Raw genomic sequence first — 22,682 nt, forward strand, 5'->3', positions numbered from 1 at the left:
ATCTAAATAGACTATGGACTTTTTTTTCTTTAAGAGACAGGGTCTTGCTCTGCTGCCCAGGCTGGAGTACCATGGCATAATCACAATTCACAGCAGCCTCAAATTCCTGGGCTCAAGTGATCCTCCTACCTTAGTCTCCCAAGTAGGTAGGACTACAAGCAGGTACCACCATGCCTGGCTGATTTAAAAAGAGTTTTTTTTGCTTTTTTTTTTTTTTTTTGTTTTTTTTTTTTTTGCAGAGAGAGGAGTCTCACTGTGTTGTCCAGTCTGGTCTTGAACCCTTGGTCTCAAGTGATCCTCCTACCCTGGCCTCCCAAAGTGCTGGGATTACAGGTGTGAGCTACCACATCCAGCCTTAAACTATGGACTTTAGTTGGTGACAATGAATCAATATTTGTTCATTAAGAAAATATCCTTATAAATAAAGACAAATTAAAGATTCTCTCAGATGAGAAAAAATTTAGAATTCACAGCCGTCACAACTGCTTTAAAAGAATTTCTTAAAAAGTTCTTCAGACAGAAGAGAAATGATACCAGAGGAAAACTAAGAACATCAGGAATGAAGGAAGAGCAACAGCAATGTAACAAAAATAATTCCAGAAATGGGACAGGGATGGTGTGAAAAGTAACTTTGACATGATACAAATAGCTATTTAAAAAAATTATTGCCAAAAATAAAAAATAAAAAATTATTGCAGAGGAAATTCATTCTACATTATGGTTGGGACAATGTTAACTAATTTTAAAAATCCTTTAAAAATTTAATTGAAAAAGGAAGAATATGAAACTATATATATAGTGTAAACTAAATTTTGTTTCTATTTGTATACATTTTTCTATATGTTAACTATACAAACACACAGAGCTCTGGGAGGCAGCATTTACAGAAGTTTTTTCTGGGGGGCATGGAGTCTCACTTGTTGCCCAGGCTGGAATGCAGTGGCACAATCTCAGCTCACTACAACCTCTGCCTCCCGGGTTCAAGCAATTCCCCTGCCTCAGCCTCCCGAGTAGCTGGGACTACATGTACACACCGCCATGCCCGGCTAATTTTTTATACTTTAGTAGAGACAGGTTTCACCATGTTGTCCAAGCTGATCTTGAACTCCTGAGCTCAGGCAACCCGCCCACCTCGGCCTCCCAAAGTGCTAGGATTACAGGCATGAGGAAGATTTTTAAAAACACTGATTTTTCCAAATATTCAACATAAGTATTATATTTATGATCAGAAAGAGATAACCATTATTTTAAAAAATCCACTGTCTTGCTAGACTTCATTTTAGACTCTTGGCAGAAACACCTCCTTTCAGGCACAAAATATAAACATCAGTGACTTATCTGAATGTAAATTTGGCTCACAGACTTTAAAAGACTTAAAATGTAGATTAAAAAGGAACAATTCCTGTAATATTCTAGGAAAAATGAGATTGCTTAAGTCATGTACTGTTGGAGCACCCACATCTAAGTAGCTCAAAAGACTTAAGATCAAACCTTGTTAATCTCCACATCATATATGTTAAGAAGACGGTGCAAAAGAAAATTTGATTCTGATTGAATGGAATGCATGGACATTCTAAAGCACAATGCTCATTGCAATCACAGCTACTGCAAAATGTGATGTTAACATTATTCTCATAAGTGCATCTGTCCAACTTGTTCATAAACAAGGCATGAAGACTAGCCCGAAATGAGATATTGATTGTATTATGATGTTATTTGAGTACATCAATCGAAGGGGGCAGGGCTTTTTTGGCAGTCAGCGGAATGCACATCACTGGGGAGGAGCAATGAACAGTTCCCACTTCCCATCGTTCCTCCTCCTTCTGGGCACAGACCCTCCCATCAACAAAGCTATGTATCCCACCTACACTGGCTCAGAGTGGGGATGGAGGGGTCATGTGGCCCACCATAGGCCAGCCAGAGTCCTTCCCCTATGCTCTCTTATTGTGGCTGCTGGGGAGGAACCAGGAGCTGTTGGTTGCCATGTTTCTAGGCTAGGGAAGAAGCAATAAGAGGCAGAGCCCTCAGCTCCCATCAGCCCAAGCCCGGCTCCACCGTGAGCCCCCAATTTCCTCTCTTGTTTGGTTTTTTTGAGACAGGGTCTGGCTCTGTCACCCAGGTTGGAGTGTGATGGTACCAACTTGGCTCACTGCAGCCTTTGCCCCTCAGGCCCAAGCTTGACATCCTACCACCAGAGTCTCCTGAGTAGCTTGGACTACAGGTGCATGCCACCACGCCTGGTTAATTTTTGTATTTTTTGTAGTGACAGGGTCTCACCATGTTGCCCAGGATGGTCTTGTGCTCCTGGGCTCAAGTGACCCTCCCACCTCAGCCTCCCAAAGTGCTGGGATTACAGGTGTGAGCTACCGCCCCTGGTCTCTTGTTTGCTTTCAAGGTGGCTTGATCCAGCTTTCTGCCACCTGTAACTTAGAAGTCTGGAGTTATATAGTAACCTAACAATTCTGTAGCCTTGTGAAGAGGGAGAATGTTGGGGTGGGGGGTGAATAATGAAACTTTATTTTTTATTTTTTTTTTGTTTTTACTGCAACCATAACAGATGAAATGAAACACTATTGTCTCAGAAATCCTTCCGGTTCGGGTGACAAGGCTCTTAGAGTGTGTATTTTGGTGTTTTGGTACTTAACTCCAATCTCTCTCAGTACCACATTCTGAAATAATTATCCGTTTACCTATCTCTCTCCCCCATTAGGTGGTTTGCTCTTTGAAGTCAATAATTCATTGCATTGGACTTTCTGGACTTTGTATCTCCAGGGTCTACATGGCACATAGTAGAAACTTAATAAATGTTAGTTAATATAAAAAGGATTAAATAGGGCTGGGCACGGTGGCTCACACCTGTAATCCCAGCACTTTGGGAGGCCGAGGCAGATGGATCGCCTGAGGTCAGGAGTTCAAGACCAGTCTGACCAACGTGGTGAAACCCAGTCTCTACTAAAAAATACAAAAATTAGCTGGGCATGGTGGTGGGTGCCTATAATCCAAGCTACTCGGGAGATTGAGGCAGGGGAATTGCTTGAACCTGGGAGGTGGAGGTTGCAGTGAGCCAAGATTGCACCATTGCACTCCAGCCTGGGCAACAGAACAAGACTGTGTCTCAAAAAAGCGAAACAAAAAAACAAAACAAAACAAAAAGGATTAAATAAAATACAGTTATTCTTTATGCTATTACAAAATTACCTCACTCCTTCAAACTTTGTTAATTAGAAATCTGTGGCTAGGCTAGAAAAATTAATTTACTCAAGGAAAAAGGGGATTATTAACCCATTTAGTAGTGTAAGAAACTGTAAAAAGAATGATTAAACTAATTAAGAGAATAAATTGTTTCAAGCAGACCATAGCCATTCAAAGTCACCTATTCATATAGAAATAATTTGTGAGCTAAGTTACAAATAACATCCCTCTACCTATTCATTAAATTAAGTCCCTGAGGATGTCTATTAAATAATGCTTTGTTAGCCTGGTTCACTTAGCTGTTTTTACTTGAAATATTACATAAATCAACCTTTTATTAATTTAAAAGGTGACACCTGAAATCATATACAGAGTTAACTTATAAACATAAATGATCTTAAATCTGTAACATATAATAGAGGGCCAAAATAAACCTGATAAAATTCTTGCTGATTTATGTCTCATTATTTCATTTTTTTCAGACACATTTTAATTTCATTCATGCCCCAGGCATGTCCTACTCAGTGCAAATCCCTACCATCTATCTCATTATCACTCTCTAATCTAATGTTTATCATTATTAGCTATTGACTGGACCCAGGTACAGTGCAAAAGTCTAATCACACTTCATTCTTGGATACTGCCCAGTACAGGGACCTTCAAACCAGGTTTCCAAACTGACTCTACCCTCATCCTTCCCTTCCTCAGTTGATGGCAGTTGCATCCTTCCACGTGTTCAGGCCAAAAACCTTGAAGTCACCCTTGAGTCCCTTCTCTCTTACCTCGTATTTAATTCATCAGAAAATCCTATGGACTCTATTTCCAAAAATCCATCTAGAATGCAACACTTTCTACCCCTCCACTGCAACTTCACCATCATCTCTAGCTTTCCATGAAGTACACACAAGTTTCCTAGGACTCAAAGAATTTAGTAACACTGTTATTTAAAACTACTTCCATCCCCAGCTTCCTATTTTTGTGAATGAGTTTTCCCAGTGCTTACGTACATAAAAACCGAGAAGAAGAATGAAATAATTATTAGGAATTAAAATGGCATTCTTTAGGAAATAAAATGCTATTTCCTAAAGGTACATAAATTGACTTTTTAAAATAATTCATTTGTTAAAACACTTGCCAAGTCACCCAGTGATGCATTTCTGATAGTAATTTACTTTAATGTTTATTAATTTTGTACAGAAATTTATAAAATATTCATTTTGTTTTGATGATCATATATAATTACTTATTGTCATAACTCAATCTAGAAGAAAAACTGTAACAAAGACCCATGGTCACGAGAGATTTCAAAACACAAATATTTAAATGTAAGTATATATTTTTGGTAAATGTTCAGTATGAGGGTGATCCATAAGAGACTTTCAATCACAAACCTACGTTACAACATGAAGTTGCCATATTAACCCTGGGCAGCTCATATTTGGACAGTTAACATGAGTGAAAAATAATCTATTTAAGATGCTGTTGTGTTTGAGTCTTTGTTATCGTAGCTGAACCCAGATGATAAGGTCATCTGGCCTGGAAAACAATATGTTACCAGAGAATAAAATTCTGTGGAGGAAATAAAATGGGAATATGATTTAAACAACAAAAGGAAGTAATATAACATTGTAACTATTAAAAAGCTTGTTCATATATTTTTTTAAATGGTGAGCAACACATTATTTTTCACAATGCCTGGTCTAATATACCGTTAGCATTCCATAAAAACTTGCTGATTAATAGACCCATTCCTTGAGAAAATTTGTTTAACTTACAGGACTGGAACTCAATTATTCTGTACTGACTTGCAGACCAGACTATGCTGCATTTAGCAAAGTCAAATATCTACAATATGTGAGAATGGAAGACTATATATGTGCACATATGCATGGATGAATGAGTGAATGAGCTGGTTATTTCGGTGGTTTCCAAGTACTAGGAATCTTACAAATGAAAATAACATTTACTACTAATATTTCCACTTTTCATCCAAACATCTTGTGCCATGTAACTAAAACTTGAAGGTTAGACATGCATGAACCCTGGAATGACCACCAGAGGGAGCCCACGTGTTTTTCTGAATATGCCAGACACCAAATTGAGAAAAAGGAAGAAAACACACACAAAGTAGAAAGCTGGGGGTGGGCGCATGGGGGTGGAGGTGGGGAGTGGGGGGGTGTGAGGAGGGGTGGGAAGGGGACAGGGACAGGGAAGCGTTACCTGTTACTTAAGAGACTATATTATTGAATGACAGAACCATTTATGCATCTATGTTACAAATCCTTTTACTAGGCAGCTGTACACTGCAATGCTTTGACACTTATAAAAGGAGAATTGGTTAAATGTAAGATTTAAAAAATCTCACATACCCTAAAACTAGCAGGTCCTGGGTGGGCTGCTGTGATAACATCCATGACTCTCTGCTGTGCCCCAAACAAGCCAGCTGCCTTCTCCAGCTTATCTTTGTGTTCCTGCTCTCACTCTCTATTCCGGTTCATCTTTGTGGTTAACTTTGGAGGAAGGTTTGGGTGTGGCTTCCTCACTTTGTTTGGGATTGGGCTATCAAATTACAGCACCAGAGGAGCACTTGGTGTGACTTGGGAATTTCTGATTCTCCTGTCTGAGCCAAGTTATAAGGACCGTAAGATGAATGACTTTCCATTTGTTGTCCTGAAGTCTTCCCAGAACTGAGAAATGAACCAAGTGCTAACAGGATGCAAGAGGACCTCTCTAAGGCTTTCCAGGCCCAATCTCCACTTACACCAGAACCTACAGGCCTGCCTCAGAGAGTGCCCCAAGCTAGAAAAATATCCTGGGACTGAGGCTATAGAAATAGCATGTGATCTTGTCTAGAATTACGCTCCATGTAAACCACGTTTTCTATTTGAGATCAGTGTCAAGTTTTGGAATCCCCTCCCACCTGTCCATCCCCGCCCCAGCCTGGCTTGATCTTTCTAATCCTTTTATTGTGGTAAGTCAGATCACCATTATACCAGTGAGGGAACTGAAGCTCCTGGAAATGAGTGACTTGTTCAGTGTCACTGGCTATTAAGTGTCAGGGATGGAAACTGACAAACATGCGCTTCTGGGGACATGGATTGTAACAGTGAATGAGTATTGAACCCCGTCATACTAATGTCTTTGGAGACAGAAAGAAAATTATTGTCTTCCTTTTCCCTCAAACTACAATTGAGTGAAAAGCATGACAGAAGTGAATTCAATGACTTAGCCCTTGTTCTACCCAGAATTTTCATGGTATGCTTTCCCAAGTTTCTTTTATGTCTGGATGGGGTGATCATAAATCATGTATGCAAATAAATTAGCACAAACAAATTGAATTCCACAGGCTTAGGTACTGGGCTGAATGCTGCTAAATTTAACATGCTTATTAATGCCTTGAATATGGAATCAAATCAAAAACATTCTTATCAAATTTAACAATGATACCCAATTGAGTGGGGGTGGTTGGCAGTTAGGAGAGCTAGTTTGAAATTTAAAATGACCTTGACAAACAGAAAAGGAAGAAGAGGGCAAAATTCAATAGAAAGCTTTGCAAAGTAATTCATTCAAAAGAGGGGGGCAAACAAAGAGAACAACAGAAATGAAGGAGTATTGACTGGGTAATTATAATGGAAAAGGAGCTGGAGGTCAGAGTGAACAATAGCCTCCAAACTCAATCTAGTTCTGTCATTTTAAAAAAGAAGGCATAATTTTGAGAAGTACAAATAGGGGGAAACTCAAACTAATGCCCCCTCCAGACTCAAAATAGATCAAGCTCTTTGAGGAGGGGTGAGGAAGGTGTTTTGTTGGGACACTGGAATGCCCGTGGCTTGGAAACCAGGTTTTTATACTTTGAAAGGGATCCTTAGAAAGAAGAGTGCCTAAAATAATTCAAAAGAGAAGATTCGGGTACTCTTCCTTTGTTCATGCAATGCTCTCAGCCTGGCATATCGTTTTCCTTTCCCCTGGGTAGCAACCACCCAGACACTGCCTCCTCTGTGGGGTACTTTGAACCCCTTCCCTTCTTCTTAACAAGAACTTCACAGTCCCACTATGTGTCTCCACAAAGCAGATACTAGAGGCCAGCACTGGCTAAGTCCTTGGCATACATTATCTCATTAATACTCTTGAACACCTCCCTGGGCAAGACACTACTATTATTCTCCTTCTGTAGATGAGGAAACAAATGAGTAAGGCAGTTAAGTAACTTGTTCATGTTCATTTGTTAGAAACTGGCAGAGCTGGGAGTTTAACTGAAACCCTAGGAGCTCCTAAATCCCCGTCCTGAGGCCACGCTACCCTGACAACATGAGCACCCCCAATACTTCACTATTCTTATTTGTTCACGTGCGCTTCTATCTAGGCTGCAGCACCATATTTTCATAGTCCTATATGAAGGCTGGAGATTGATCAATAAGTGTTCATTAAATTAAAGGTTTTCAAGCAAGCAGTGGTATATTCCATGGGTGTTTCTGAGTCATTCTTTGGCTGAAGGGAAATAGAAAACTAAATTAAACTAAAAAGGATTTAGACATTTATAAAAACTGGTAATAGGAATTCTGAACAATTCTGGACCATATTAGTAAAGGTGATTTGACCATTTTCTTTTCTGAAAATTTTAAAGAACTGAAATTGTTATATCCACATTTATACACGTACAAATACATATGTATGTATCTATATATATTATGTGGATGTGTATATATATGTGCATTTATCTGTCATCTATCTTCAACGTCTTGTCATCTAAAGGTAAAGACGGTAACTACAGAATATTTAATATCTGTGGACTCAGGGAGGCTGCCTGACACAGAATTGTTGGTAGAAGAGAATCTAAACCCTAAATGACATGTCAACACTAGATTAGTTTATCCAATCTGAGAACATTCAATTTTCTCTCCTAACCATAAGACATATTTTGCAAATAATTTGTTCTCAGTTTCTCAAAACGAGAACAATAAAAATTCAAACACATCAAACATAAGTGATACTATCTATTTTATTCTCACGGTTAATTGAGATAACATGCTAGCAGCCCAAAGTAACTGGTGATGATGATAACTGTCTTCAGTACAGGAGAAAATATTACTGAAGACAGCAATATACTCTCCCACAGCTTGGAAGCAGCAGCTGTGTACATTACTAATAACATGACATCACACTCCTCCCTCCCCGCCGACAGTGGAACAATTCTGAGCTGCATCTCAAGGCCATGCAATGTTTTAAGTGAGAGCAAGAAGAAGCTTTTGGCCAAAGAGAAACTCATTTCTTTTAACATTATTACTATTCTTAAACTATCAAACATTACACAGGTTATCTGGGATAGCTTGCCAAGTCAAATTCTGATGACTGAAAAGATGGAGGGAACATATTCAAAACAGGGCCGTGCAGTATATCTCAGCTGCAACTCTAGAAAATCGTCAGCATGACAACAGCATTAAAAAGTTCCATTTCATAAGAGAGATTTAAAAAATTACAAAGAAACCAAACATAGAATATTAAAACAATCACTAAATGTAATTCATAGTATTACAAAAATAATTCTAAAATATAGCAATGAACCATGGCCCCAATACACCCCAATACATCTTCTTTCACCAACAAACTCACGGCAAGCAGGTCCTAGGAACAATGTCGAGGGCATTCAAATGCAATTAACACACAGCCTAACTGACAATAAAAGGATCAGAGTTCTAGAGTATTACCTACATTTCCTATTTACCATTTAGATGGATGACAACACGTCATCCTAAAAATGCAATCGGCTTACCACTGCAGAAGCTAGAGAGAGAGATGGTATGGCTAGCTTTTGCAAGAGTTGAGGAACAGATGGAATAAAAAGCAGAAAGAAATTCAGCAAGGACAGTCTGCCCCATAAAATGCATAACTTACAAGTACAAAAACAAACATTTCCTCAGAGACTGGAGAACTGAAGTTGTCCTTGGCACCTTCGACATGAAGTCACGGTGTTTTCTAGGAGGTGGGGCAAAATAAGTCCTCTCGGGGGCTATGCTTTCTAATAGGCCAGCTAACGAAAGGAGTATTTACACACTACACAGCTCACAGGATTGGGCCAGCAGCACTGCTAATCTAATCTTCGTTTGGGTGATAAGCAATGTGTCCTTCAAAATCAGGACAAGCTGGCTCAAGATTTTCAAAGCTTCAGCATTTTGTGGTTTCGCTCTCCTATTAGAGTTTTGTACCCTGGCCAGTTACACGTGAGTTTAAGAATGGTAATGGCACTAGTGAGGCCACTGGTACCCTAGAGCAGAGGGACACAGCTGCCAGGGGTACACCGGTGACCCTGGCCAAGGTGTCTTCATAGGCTCGGCCTGGATCAATCATGTTATAAAGCAGGGTTTTAAAAACTGTGTTCCACAGAAAACAGTTTGAATTCTGTTGGTCTTCGAAAGGTGGAGTTGAAAGGGTTTATACAGCCTTATGGGATTATCTCTGATTGTTGGGTTTTTTTCTTTTCTTTTTTTTTGTTTTTAGAGACTAGGTCTCACTCTGTCAGCCAGGCTGGAGTGCAGTGGTGCAATTCTAGCTCACTGCAGCCTCAACTCCTGGGCTTAAGTCATCCTTTTGCCTCAGCCTCTCAAGCTGGGATTACTGGTGTGAGCCATCAATTATCTGAATTTTTAATATTTTAAGTTTGTATGAGGATACACAATTTCTTATTTCTTTACCTGGCCCAGAATTTCATTGTCATAGCCAGTCTGTAGTGATAAAATGTTGTCATATAATAGGTGGAAAATATTCTAATTTGTTCTCTCTAACCTTAAAAAAGAGCAACAATAAAGAGAAATAAATGTTATTATATTCCCTAAAAATTCCCCAAATTCCTAACCTTTTGACCCTTGCAGTCAAAAGGTTGTTGTTATTCTACTGCCCTTCCCTTAATGAGGATTTCCACAAACTGTGAAAGTTATTTCCTTACTAGTTGCCATTTGAAACCTTACATCTTTATAATAATTTCTAAAACTTATTCTTCATATAAATGACCCATAGTTTTTAAAGTTTAAGAAACTCCTGCTTTAAGTAATCTTTAAGATGAGACTTGCCAAGTGGTTTGAGATGATCTCCAGACTGGGTCATTACTAATTACTAGCACGAATTCTTCTAGCATTTGGGGAACAATTTTGAGCTCCACGTTGATAGTCATTTATAGTGAGAAAGCATTCTTCAGTATTTAGCAAAAAGCTTATTAACCATACTATCAATACTATAACTGCCTAAAAAATGAGGACCTCGGGCTGGGCGCGGTAGCTCACGCCTGTAATCCCAGCACTTTGAGAGGCTGAGTCGGCAGATCACGAGGTCAAGAGATGGCGACCATCCTGGCCAACATGGTGAAACCCTGTCTCTACTAAAAATACAAAAATTAGCTGGGTATGGTGGCGCGCACCTGTAGTCCCAGCTACTCAGGAGGCTGAGGCAGGAGAGTCACTTGAACCCAGGAGGCAGAGGTTGCAGTGAGCCAAGATCATACCATTGCACTCCAGCCTGGCGATAGATTGAGACTCAGTCTCAAAAAACAAAACAAAACAAAAACACACATATACACACACACAAAATGAGGACCCCAGATGATCCTCTGGGAAACAAGATGTTTATAAATCAGGAAATGAGATTATGTTGTAATATCTCTGTGAGTCTACTTCTCTGGCTCCTTCCACAATGAAGTAAAGTATTACCTTCTAAAACTAGGAAACCCCATAGCAGTTGCCCTTTCAGAAGTATGGAGTACAATAAGCAACAAAATCTGCATAAGTAGCCAACAATTAAAGACAGGGTCATTATTTCAAAGGGCAACCGTAATATTCAGCATTCAGCATTCAAGCTTTCTTATCACTGTGATTTTTAACTTCAGTGTTAAACATGATCAGTCAAGTATAGCACATATAAAAGACAGAAACAAATACAACTTTAATAGATCAAAGAGAATTCCTTTAACAATCACAACCCTATCAAAATAATCAACTGGTTTTATTGGCTCCATAGTTTTCCTTCCTTCCTTCCTTCTTTCCTCCTTCCTTCCTTCCTGCCTGCCTTTCCTGCTTCCCTCCCTCCCTCCCTCCTTTCTTTCCCTTCCTTCCTTCCTCCCTTCCCTCCCTCTGTCCCCCCACCCCTCCCCCTCCTTCCTTCCTTCCCTCCCTCCCTCCTTTCTCTCCCTTCCCCTCCCCTTCCTTTCCTTCCTTCCTTCCTTTCCTTCCTTCCTTCCCTCCTTCCCTCCTTCCTTCCTTCCTTCCTTCCTTCCTTCCCTCCTTCCTTCCTTCCTCCTTCCCTCCTTCCTTCCTTCCTTCCTTCCTTCCTTCCCTCCTTCCTTCCTTCCTTCCTTCCTTCCTTCCTTCCTTCCTTCCTTCTCTCTTTCTCTCTTTCTGTTTCTTTCTTCTCACTCTGTTGCCCAGGATAGAGTGTAGTGATACATTTATGGCTCAGTGTAGCCTCAACTTCCCAGGCTCAACTGATCCTCCTAGGACTACAGGTGTGCACCACCACATTCAGCATGTGTGTGTGTGTGTGTGTGTGTGTGTGTGTGCAGATAGAGTCTCACTATGTGTCCTGGCTGCGTAGTTGTTTTTCTAACATTTTTCTTGATATTTTATAGGTTCCAGGGTCCTGTGTCATCTAACATTAAATGTCTTTATCAATTACAATGAATAGTAGACAAAACAATCCAGCAAGTAGCTGCCCATCCATTTGTTTCTACAAAGGTGCAATATATGAAAAGGAATTTATTTTTGTGCAAGGTAAGCCTGAGTCTGAGAAGAAAATGTAGCTGGCAAGGCAGCCACGAACACTTGTTGATGTGTGCATATTTGATTAAAAGTTAAACACGGTGGCTGGGCGCAGTGGCTAACGCCTGTAATCCCAGGACTTTGGGAGGCCAAGGCGGGCGGATCACGAGGTTAGGAGATCAAGACCATCCTGGCTAACATGGTGAAACCCCGTCTCTACTAAAAATACAAAAAATTAGCCGGGCGTGGTGGTGGGCGCCTGTAGTCCCAGCTAGTTGGGAGGCTGAGACAGGAGAATGGCGTGAACCCGAGAGGCAGAGCTTGCAGTGAGCCGAGATTGTGCCACTGCACTCCAGCCTGGGCAACAGAGAGAGACTCTGTCTCAAAACAAAACAAAACAAAAAACAGTTAAACATGGTGATTAACAAAATGATGAGGAGAAGCTGGAAAGGAGAATTTTTTTTTCTACAAATAATCTGTTTGGACACTGAAACAATAGTCTAAATGCTTTTATTTCTGTCCACAGGCATATTATTGTTGTTTTGAAATATAAGCGGAATATAATATTGCCCAAAATGTAGTTAAAGAAGCTAAAGGATAAAAGAAATCGTCATAACACAACTTGTCTCCTCCAAAAGAAACATTTTCAATTAACACCACTTTAAGACTCTCAGGCTCCTTTTTATCTTTCTAGCGCTTCAACTCTGCTCATGAACGTCTTTCATTTCATTTGCTGTACTTTGACTGATGGCATTGGAGAGCTTTCCTAATAACACATGGTGATGATCCATCTACTCTACTTGCTAATAGACAATTAAAGTGTGCTTCTCTGTTTGCTAGAGAATGTGACCTACAATAGCCTGGACAAATACAAATAAGTGTATACTACACTAGTATTAGGGAGATGGCCCGGCCAGTTCCCCAAATCTTTCAGAACAACATGCTAACCGTTCATTGTATCTGACAAGCTCGTTGTTCTGCAAACTTTAAATTCCTATTTTGTCACAAAGTGAGCTACATGATGACAGCTGTTAGACCCTCTGCTTAGAGCCCTGCGCCTGTTGTTCCACTGCAGGGAGAGCCTGCCTAAAGGTCACTGGGTGCCCAAGAGCAACGGCGCTTCCTTTTGAAGCCTAGAACATTTCAGCCCTCCCAGGGCTGGGACGTTCTGTGTGAGCTCCCCATATCACTGATAGTCTCTTGATGAGGAAGCACAAGGCCTTTCTGTCTTCTTTATTTGGCAAATGATTTGTGTATTATTTGTTGTAGGATGGATAATTTGGGACATCCATGTCCAAAATGCTGGCAAGATCAGTTTGTTGCTTTAGAACCTTTATGAGCCTGATTATCTAGAGCCTGACTCAACATACAAAGATATTTTTTATGACTAAATATCAATGGCAAGGTTCACTGAAGAAGGGGCAGCCATAAAAGGCAAAAGGACAGTTACTTTATTAAAGGATAGGACATTTTTCAGAGGTGAAGAGTAGCTAGAAAATGATACAAGACTTGAGAAAATACTAACCACAATAATAGTCCCAACCTTTACTGAGCCTACCTACTCTACTTGTCTGTGCCTTCTCCACAGATTATCTCATTCAATATTCACAATTTCCTTTTAAGGTAACATCCACATTTTAAAGAGGAGATGAGGATGTTTAGACAAACCAAGTAGCTTGGGCAAGACCACACAGTTAGGAGCCGAAATCCTTCGCTGGACCAAACAAAGTAAATTTTGGTGTGACATTTGAAGTGACACTGCTAGGTCTTAAACCCAAGTTTGGCCAGGTGTGGTGGCTCATGCCTGTAATCCCAGCACTTTGGGAGGCCCAGGCTGATGGATCACTTGAGGTCGGGAGCTGAAGACCAGCCTGGCCAACATGGTGAAACCCCATCTCTACTAAAACTACAAAATCGTCTGGGTGTGGTGGCGCATGCCTGTAATCCCAGCTATTCGGGAGGCTGAAGCAGGAGAATCACTTGAATCCGGGAGGCAGATGTTGCAGTGAGCTGAGATTGCACCTCTGCACTCCAGCCTGGGCGGCAGAGTGAGACTCCATCACAAAAAAACAAAAAGCAAAAAACAACCCCCGCCCCCCAAGTTTGTAGTGCTATAGCAGTGGGCTAGAATTCCCAACCAGTCCTTTTAAAACCAACACTATGAAAAGGAGGAAGAGCTAAAGAAAGCCAGAGCCTGATATCTGAGAAGGGATATGGAAATAATCTAAATTGAATTCAGAGAGTATATCTTCCCACAGACACAGGACTGAACGCAGAGAAAGGCAAGGGTGACAGTCCTGTAACATTGCCACTTGGGTACAGCAAAGGATACAATTATAATGTGACACATCTGAAAGCCAACCAAGCACTGCTTCCAATCAATCACTGCATACTCCTATCATTAACCCTTCCATGTTGTTGTCTAAATTTAGATGTCAGTTAATAGAATGAATATTATTATTATTTGCATGCAAAGGTATGCCACTAAACCATGACCACTCTTGGAATGCTTGCTATTTCTTCGTGAAATCTTTGTCCTACACCTTCTACTCTTTTACAGAAAGAATACAGTTTTACAGAAACAATTATAGCAATTAATTATTTTCAGTTTCCAAAAAGAAATGTTAACACTAGTGCACTTGGATATAATTAGACAAATTCATCAACTGACCCTGAATTTCATCGTTTGTATTCCTGCTAAGGAAAAACAACTAGTTTTCTATATGCTATTAGGCTAATGATTTGTTTGACTGCCATATATGCATCATGGGAAAAAGAAAACACTTAGTAACTGTAGCATTTGCCCCCTAGAATAACCTTTCTTCAGACTGGTTAAAATCAGGGACATGTGACGACCATGTCAGAGCAATCAACCTTCTGCCCTTTCTATTTCAAAGTGACTTGCCAAAGATGCCAGAATGAGATTAGAAAAATATTTATTGCTCTGTTGAATGTGGGTCAAGAGCTCTCTTTGCTGGTAGGGTTACCATGAATATTTTTTACCTTTTAACAATTTTTAGAAGATAGGCACAGAGAGTAGCTACTCACGTTCTCCTTGTCAGGAATCCCTAAAGGAGGAAAAAGAGACAGAGAGAGGCCATGAATTGTATAATCAACCAGTAAAGTGGAATTGAAATTTTGCTGAACCAAACCAAGTAAAATTTCAGTGTTTTCAATTTGCATTTCCATGAAAACTTATATAATGCTGCTTAGAAATATAAAAACTTACATAATGCTGCTTAAATAAATCAGTGAATCAGGAGCAGGGCCATGTGCCCAGACACCAAAATCCAGGCTTATTTTGCTTCTACCATATGCTTTACTTTCACAGAGGTAAACACCCATCACGGATTCATTCTCACCGTGAAAGCAACCAATTCCACTGATTTCGGCATCAGAACACTTGGAATTTTGGATAGGCACATCAACTCTTAAGTTTCACATGCTGTGATTTTACTTTGCAAACCACCCCACTCGGCTCTAGTGATTTGAAGCTGGGGCAAGTAGCACATGAAAGACATTGGAAAACAACTTCCATTGTGAGCAAAGCAAACTCCGGCCATCTCCAAGTCAAGTCTGACCATGGCAGAGGCTGTTTCCAGGGGTATCTCAGTGTTCTTAGCTGAAGGCTAATGACTCATCCATTTGCTCATTTGTCATTGATTTACAAACATTTCATGAGTATCTACTACAGGCAGTCCTATTCCTTTTCACCTCCTCCAGGCTTCTCCCTTGACTGACATGGTAAGGGTGGCCACACTGGGAGGTTCACTGCCCCAGCAGAGCTTAATGCCTCCAGTACAGCAGGCACAAGTGACCTTATATAGAGGAGACAGAAGCATAGGTCATTTTTACATGTGGCTTGCACCTATCTTCAAACTAGTAGAGCAGTATGAGGTGGTTTGCAACAAAAAAAAATACAGTAAATCCAAATTCTGAGTAAACAGGACATTTTGTTTTTATACAAGGGGCTACACAGGATTTACAGTATCAGCACTAAAAGAACTGAGTGCCGGCTGGACACAGTGGCTCACCCCTGTAGTCCCAGCACTTTGGGAGGCTGAAGCAGGTGGATCTCTTGAGCCCAGAAGCTCAAGAGCAGCCTGGCCAACATGGCGAAACCTGTCTCTACAAAAAATTCGCTAGGCATGGTGGTGCATGGCTGTAGCTACTTGGGAGTTCTAAGGTGGGAGGACCGCCTGAACAAGGGAGGTTAAGGCTATAGTGAGCAAAGATCATGCCATTGAACTCCAGCCTGGGTGACAGAGTGAGACCCTGACTCAAAAAAACAAAACAAAGACAAAAACGAAAAAGCAAAAAAACCTGAGCGCTCATCCTAGTAGGCAGTAGTACAGAATGCAGGAGGGGTGAAGATGAAAGAGACTTTGGAAACATTCTCTAATTGAAGCTTTGATCCACACCTGGGACCGCGCAAGACATAAAAATGCAGTCAGGAAAGAGGCAGAGAAGAACTATTCTCTGAAATAGTATTAATAGGCTCGCTATCACTTCCCAGCTCTGTCAGAAAGAGGAAGGATGGCCTCAGGTCGGCACTCTGAAACTCATCCCGAATCATCCATTCATCCATCCACCCATCCATCATCCATCTGAAAGAACTAGGGTTGATTGTATGAGGTTATGGGATATAACAGAAGCTTACTTTCTAGCAGGTTCAATAAGATAAATACACAGTTGCACAAATCACCATATATGAATAACTGGAAATTAGAGTATCTGTAGAGAAATGACACTGAAAAGGTGATTTGAGGCCGCGCAGGAACTTGACAGTTGGGTTAAGACATTAATAGTCTTGGAATTTCATCTTCCATGGCAGGCAACGGATGATCACTGAAAGGTTTCAAGGAGCAGAGTGAAATGATCAGGAGAAAGGAGGGAAGGAGACTGTCCAACATTAAAATTTGATGTTTAAGACATAAACACCAGATGGCATGGTCCTTGACTGAAGTCCAGTTTGAGCAATCAGCAATAAAGACATTCGGTTGGGAACATTTGAATATGGATTGGGTGGTGGAAAATCATGCCAGTTCTTAGGTGTAATTATGGTGTTCTGGTTATACATGAAAAAGTCCTTATTTTCAAAAATGCCTGGTGATGAATTTGGAGTGACATGTATATGTGATTGTGATTAGGAGAATATGGCAAAAATAATATTAAAATGCATATTAATTTACTACTAAGAAATATATTGAAGTACTAAAATATTGACATCAGTTAAACGAAGTGATGAAAATAAGGGTGTTAACTGTACCATTCTCTCTACTTCTGTATGTTTGAAATTCTTCATAATAAAAAGTAAAAAATGGCTTGGGGAAATCAGGCCTAGGCCAGACCAAGGGGTCATCTCTGCCCTAAACTCCAAAGAGATGAGGCCCGAGGCCAAGTGGCTGCAGAGGGAACTGAAAGGAAGACAGTGAACATGCAAAGGAAGGGGCCAGGCCCGGGCAAACCTCTGGCCTCAGAGGGTGATGGCGAGAGAAAGGAGGAGTCCAAAATGGCTGAAGTTTGGAGCCCAGCACAAGAGGGGAACAATGGAGTTGTCAGAAACCCGCCTCTCCAGAGGAGGGACTGGTTTTTTCGGAATCAGAATCTGTTCCCTTATCAACACTTTGAGCTTGAGGGGCCAGCAGGACATCCAGGTAGAAAGAGAACCTGAGGTCACCTGGAAAGTTAGGCTGCCCCTGGAAGGATCAAACAGAGGTGTTGGTTTGGGAAGTGTTTGTATCAGTTGCAGGAAAGGATGCCATGGAAGAGGGGAAAGTGAGTATGCAGAAGGAAAGAGAAAAGAAGCCATGGCTAAACTCTTCAGTGAGGGGAGGGGAAGAAGTACCTACAGAGGAGACCAAAATGTGAGTGGCCAGAGAGGGAGGAGGAAGCCAGGATAACACAGCGGCACCCTGGGAGCCAAGGCGGAATGGAGTCTGGACGTGGGCAACGGGAACCATCGGGTCTGGTTATTGGTTGGTCACTGGTAACTTTAGAGTGGTTTATTCAAGAAGTATGGGGCAAAAGCCAGACTTTAAGGGGTTGAAGAGTGACTGGAGGTGAGGAAATAATAGCCAGTGCCATTTGGGAGCTTTTTACATGCCTGGCACCCTTTGAAACACTTAACATATTTTGATTCACTTGATCTTCACAACAATCCTCTGAGGAAACCGAGGCACAGAGAGACTGAGTGCCTTGCTGGACATCAGCTAGGAGACAGCACTGCTGGGATTGCAACTCAGGTGCTTTAATTAGCCAGCCATCCCTGGCTCAGTCAGGAGAGAAAGAAAGCACGAACAAGAGAGGAAAGGAAGGACACGCCTTTCCCTCCCACCCTCCTCCTCTGCAGGAAAGCAGAAGGCAAATGGGGAGACAGAGCAGAGGCTGCATAGAAATAGTGAAACGAGGGGAGGAGAAGGAAGATGCTCACTGGGGATCGCGGTCAAGCACAGAGAAAGATCTCTTGCAGTGAGTGACGAGTCAGTGAGGGAGGGTGGGAATTCTAGGATACAGGAAGAGGAACTGAAGGGTGACTGGCTGTGGCTCTGAAGATGCAGGGCCTACCTGCTACATCACTGGGTCTGCTGGCTGAAGCACTATAGCTCCAAAGACTCCAGGACCTGGAATCTTGTTATATGTATACACACAAGAGCTTCATAAGGAGACTCATAGATGCAATAGTAACGAGCGCTAACCATGTTTCCGACACGCATGAACAGATCACAAGACTCCGGGGACATATGGGTTTCTGTGAGCCTAGTGGGGACCCACAAAACAAGAAAACCACAGAGAAAAACTTCCTTTTTTCACTGACCAGCCAGAGACTGGTCTCTAATAAAAGGCCTGGATATTTTAAATTAAAAATATTTAATATGTACAACACACTGTTTTGATATACATATACCTAGTGAAATGATTACTACAGTTAAGCAAATTAACCTGTCACCTTCCATAGTCACTTTGTGTGTGTGTGTGGGGGGGGGGGGGGTAAGGGCATCTAAAGTTCACAAAGGCTTGGGATTGGAAGTGGCCATGATTTAGAAGGTTAAATATATGACTCACCCCACTTCTCTTCATCAATAGAGTAAAAAAAAAAAAGCAAGAGGTGGGGCTCTCAGGTATCCAGAAGGGACTGAGACAAATACAGTTCGTGCATCCCTTCTTTAAAAGGGCACAGAAACAACACTGGATTTCACTATAAGATGAAGATATTTTGGGAAAGTATTCTATGCATGCTGAAGTTCCAGCTGGCACCAGAGCATACCGCTCTCTATCAGCTAAGACCGCAGAATAATACTATATTAACCATTTCTTTAAAAATATCTCCAGTGTGAGCTGGCAGGTTTGTTTATCCACAAAAGAGTCTGGAGACTTACTCTCACAAGCTGGTGTAGGACATATTTTTTGTCACATGAAAACACACACCACACGACAAATTTTTAGATACAAAATGTTCACATTTTCCACTTACTGTCATTGTTAGAGCCCGTTTCCATAACACCATAAGGAGGAGCCAGAAGTCCTGCCATATACTGTCGATATTTCTGAAAGACAAGATTGTAAACTCAACACACAGATATTTACTTGCTTTGAGCATTCATTTATTTACATGCTAAAAAGCAGAAATGCTGGGTGTCAGGAAGCATCTGAGCCTTGTATTTATAGAGCCATGAAACGTGTTCTCCGGGGTCTCTGGTCTGAAATAAAGATGCTGTGTTCTAAACAGGTCTTCCTGAATAAGACTGAATGTGCCTGGGGGCAGGGGTTCTATCTCCGCCAGTTCATTTATATATTTGTGGCTGCCTGAATTGTGTGGGATATTTAACACCCCCTGCACCCCTCCCCAGCCCCACAAACACAAGCTCAGCTTTTTGTAGAGGGAAAAGGCACTTGAGCTTTATAGATGCATATACAAATAAATGTGCTGCCTACTTAATAGGTGAATGGCACTGAATCAGCTTCTTTCAAAGCCAAAAGAAATGCATCTTGAGGAAAATGTCTTTTTTGAAAGAAGCTGATGCGCTTCCATTTACCTACTTCCTTTTACATCGTACACCTGCCTGTTTATGTGACCTGCAAAGAACTTTTGGTATGTGTCAAATAAAATAGTTTAGCTTAATTTAGAACTATTTGGATTCCCCTGAATTGTATCTGCCTGACTTTTGGTCCAGGCTTGCTCTAAAACCTGGCACTTAGCATAAGGTATTAGCCCCAGGAGTCTGTGCTGTTTGGGAGGGATAAGGCTTGGTGAGAATAAAGCCATCTAGAGCATCCAACTAGAGAGGAGTGACATTTATAAAGAATGGAAAATGAATATTAGCCGCCCTCTCTTCTCAGGTCATAAATACAGTCTCCTCCCCTTTCAGAATGGAAGCTGGGCAATTTTATTTATTGCATAGTGTCATGTATATTTATGGTTTATAATTGCGATGACACATACATGTTAAAGAGTATCAAAAGAATCAACACTCCATAGTGTGCTTGTGGGTTGCATGAACGTCAGCAGAAAAGACTTCATCTGTAGCAATGGGCAGCTGGCAGCACGCAGTATTGGGGCAACCATCTGGCCCATTTGGTAGATTTGAATGGCGTTTGTAATGTGACATTGATGCTTTCTCAAAAGAGCCTTCTTCTAGTCAAGATGTAACTAGCTTTTTAAAAATTCTTTTTTTCTTCTCATTCTGAGGCAACTATACCAACACCTGCATGCAACCATTAAAACCAAGATTTCCTCAGCCTCTGAGCTAAGTGATCACTCAGACATACCCACAGGACCAATATATCACCCTGCACTCCTGACACTTCCTTTGATAATTTCCTAATTCTCATTCTCTTCTTTCTTATGACACCATCTACTCTTCTTCTTCATGAGAGAGCATTCATTAAGCAGCACATTTCTGGGCATCGTATTATTCTGGACTGTAAATAAAACAGGCCCAGAGAGAGCAGATGAGGACTGGTTATGTTGTAAGGTTTTGTGACCCCTGATTACCATTAGCAACTCCCTAAGAGGCTCCTAAAAGAAATATTTCCTGTTAAATTGAAGGGGCCATTTCACTTTGCTTAGAAGCATTGTCTTGGATGTGATAGGGGTTCTTTGTCTCAGGCACCTTAACGTCAGTCCCCATGAGCTCCCCGGAAGCACCTTCCTAATCCCTGAATGAATGAGACTTCACCTTCCTTCAAGCCCCATAGCACCTGGTCTGTTGCTGTCTTGTGGAGCACATCATCAGGGTCGCTGCTAGTGGGAACAGAAACTAGAGCAGCCCTGTGGGCAGGAGTGTGTGTGCTGGATTTCAGGACTTGTGCATATTGAGCATCTATTGTATACAGTGTCTCAGGATGGGCTTACAGCACAGAACAAGTCTCAGGATGGGCTTACAGCACAGAACAAGTAAACAAGGTCCTGTGTACTTGTGAAATGTCTGTTTTCTTCAACACAGGGAACTATGTCTTGCACATAATACAAACTTAGTACTTATCTGTTGAATGTCTAAATTTTTCTAGAAAATTTCAACAGATACAGAAATAAAATACCACATGTTCCACATTCAACTTCAATAATTATTAACTCATGACCAATACTATTTCATCTACACATTTATCCACTTACCCCTTCTAGAATTATTTTGAAGCAAATCTCAGATATCTTTTTTTTTTTTTTTTTTTTTTTTTGACAGGGTCTCACTCTGTTGCCCAGGCTGGAGTGCAGTTGAGCAATCTCCGCTCACTGCAACCTCTGCCTCCCTGGTTCAAGCAATTCTCCAGCCTCAGCCTCCAGAGTAGCTGGGACTGTACCACAGGCACATACCACCACACCTAGCTAATTTTTTTTTTTTTTTGATAAACAGGGTTTCATCATGTTGTCTAGGCTGGTGTCGAACTTCCGAGCTCAAAGCGATCCACCCGCCTCAGCCTCCCAAAGTGCTGGGATTACAAGCTTGAGCCACCATGCCCGGCCAGATATCATATCATTTAATTCATAATTATTTCAGCAGGAATTTCTAAAAGATAAAGACTCCTTTTTCCCCCAAATAAGACCACAATACCATTATCACAGCTAAAAAAATGTAATATATCCATAATATCCAGTTGATGGTCAAACTTTCTAATTGTTTCATTCATGTCATTGCTGAATTGAATTTTTAAAAATTCATTTAATAAGACAACATGGGTTCCAGCATAACAGCTTTTGGTAGAGTGAAGATTACCAAATCAGGGTGGAAATATTTATACTTGTAAATTAAAAGTCATTCCTTAAAATTGATGGGGCACTCTTTAATAAACATTCACTAAAGTTGGGAGATTGATTCTTAAGTAGTAGCCTGCAGAATGCCCTATATTAATTAGGATAAAAACAGCTAACTAGAATAACACCTGTATCAGAAAGGGGATTTCTAAATAATTTGCATATTGCTTGATCTTTAGGCACCATTTCATCTTCCAAGCACAAATTTAAAAAGCAGTTCATAAGAGAAAATACCATATGAAAAGATGCAGAACCTCACTCATAACAGAATGGCACATAAAAACTACAGTGCAATATAATTTTTTACCTGTCAGAATTGGCAAAGTTCCAAAAAGTTTGCTAATACACTATTGGTGAGAATGAAGCAAACAGCTTACCTCATATATTGCTTATGGGAGTGTAAAATTATACAACCTCAGTGGCAGGCAATTTGGAAATATCTATGTAATTCTTTTTCTTTTCTTTTCTTTCTTTCCTTTTTCTTTCTTCTCTTTCTC

General features: G+C 40.8%; 2 protein-coding genes across 6 annotated transcripts in view; both read right to left on the reverse strand.

The window, feature by feature from the left end:
- MAP3K20 (mitogen-activated protein kinase kinase kinase 20) overlaps positions 1-22,682 on the reverse strand; it is a 763,073-nt gene that overhangs the window by 333,652 nt on the left and 406,739 nt on the right. The window lies entirely within an intron of this gene.
- The window catches only part of RAPGEF4 (Rap guanine nucleotide exchange factor 4), a 308,929-nt gene that overhangs the window by 115,124 nt on the left and 171,123 nt on the right, over positions 1-22,682 (reverse strand). For 4 of the 5 annotated variants that reach the window (XM_050751325.1, XM_050751324.1, XM_050751326.1 and 1 more), the window contains 2 exons: positions 19,408-19,480; positions 14,982-15,001 (listed from right to left, as the gene is read on the reverse strand). In XM_050751325.1, coding sequence (XP_050607282.1) covers positions 14,982-15,001; positions 19,408-19,480 — 93 coding nt within the window. Of the gene's footprint in view, positions 1-9,084; positions 10,171-14,981; positions 15,002-19,407; positions 19,481-22,682 lie in introns of those variants that run through there. The other variant, XM_050751327.1, reaches the window with a different exon arrangement.

Source organism: Macaca thibetana, chromosome 12, assembly GCF_024542745.1.
Source record: "Macaca thibetana thibetana isolate TM-01 chromosome 12, ASM2454274v1, whole genome shotgun sequence".
Classification (NCBI taxonomy): Eukaryota; Metazoa; Chordata; class Mammalia; order Primates; family Cercopithecidae; genus Macaca; species Macaca thibetana.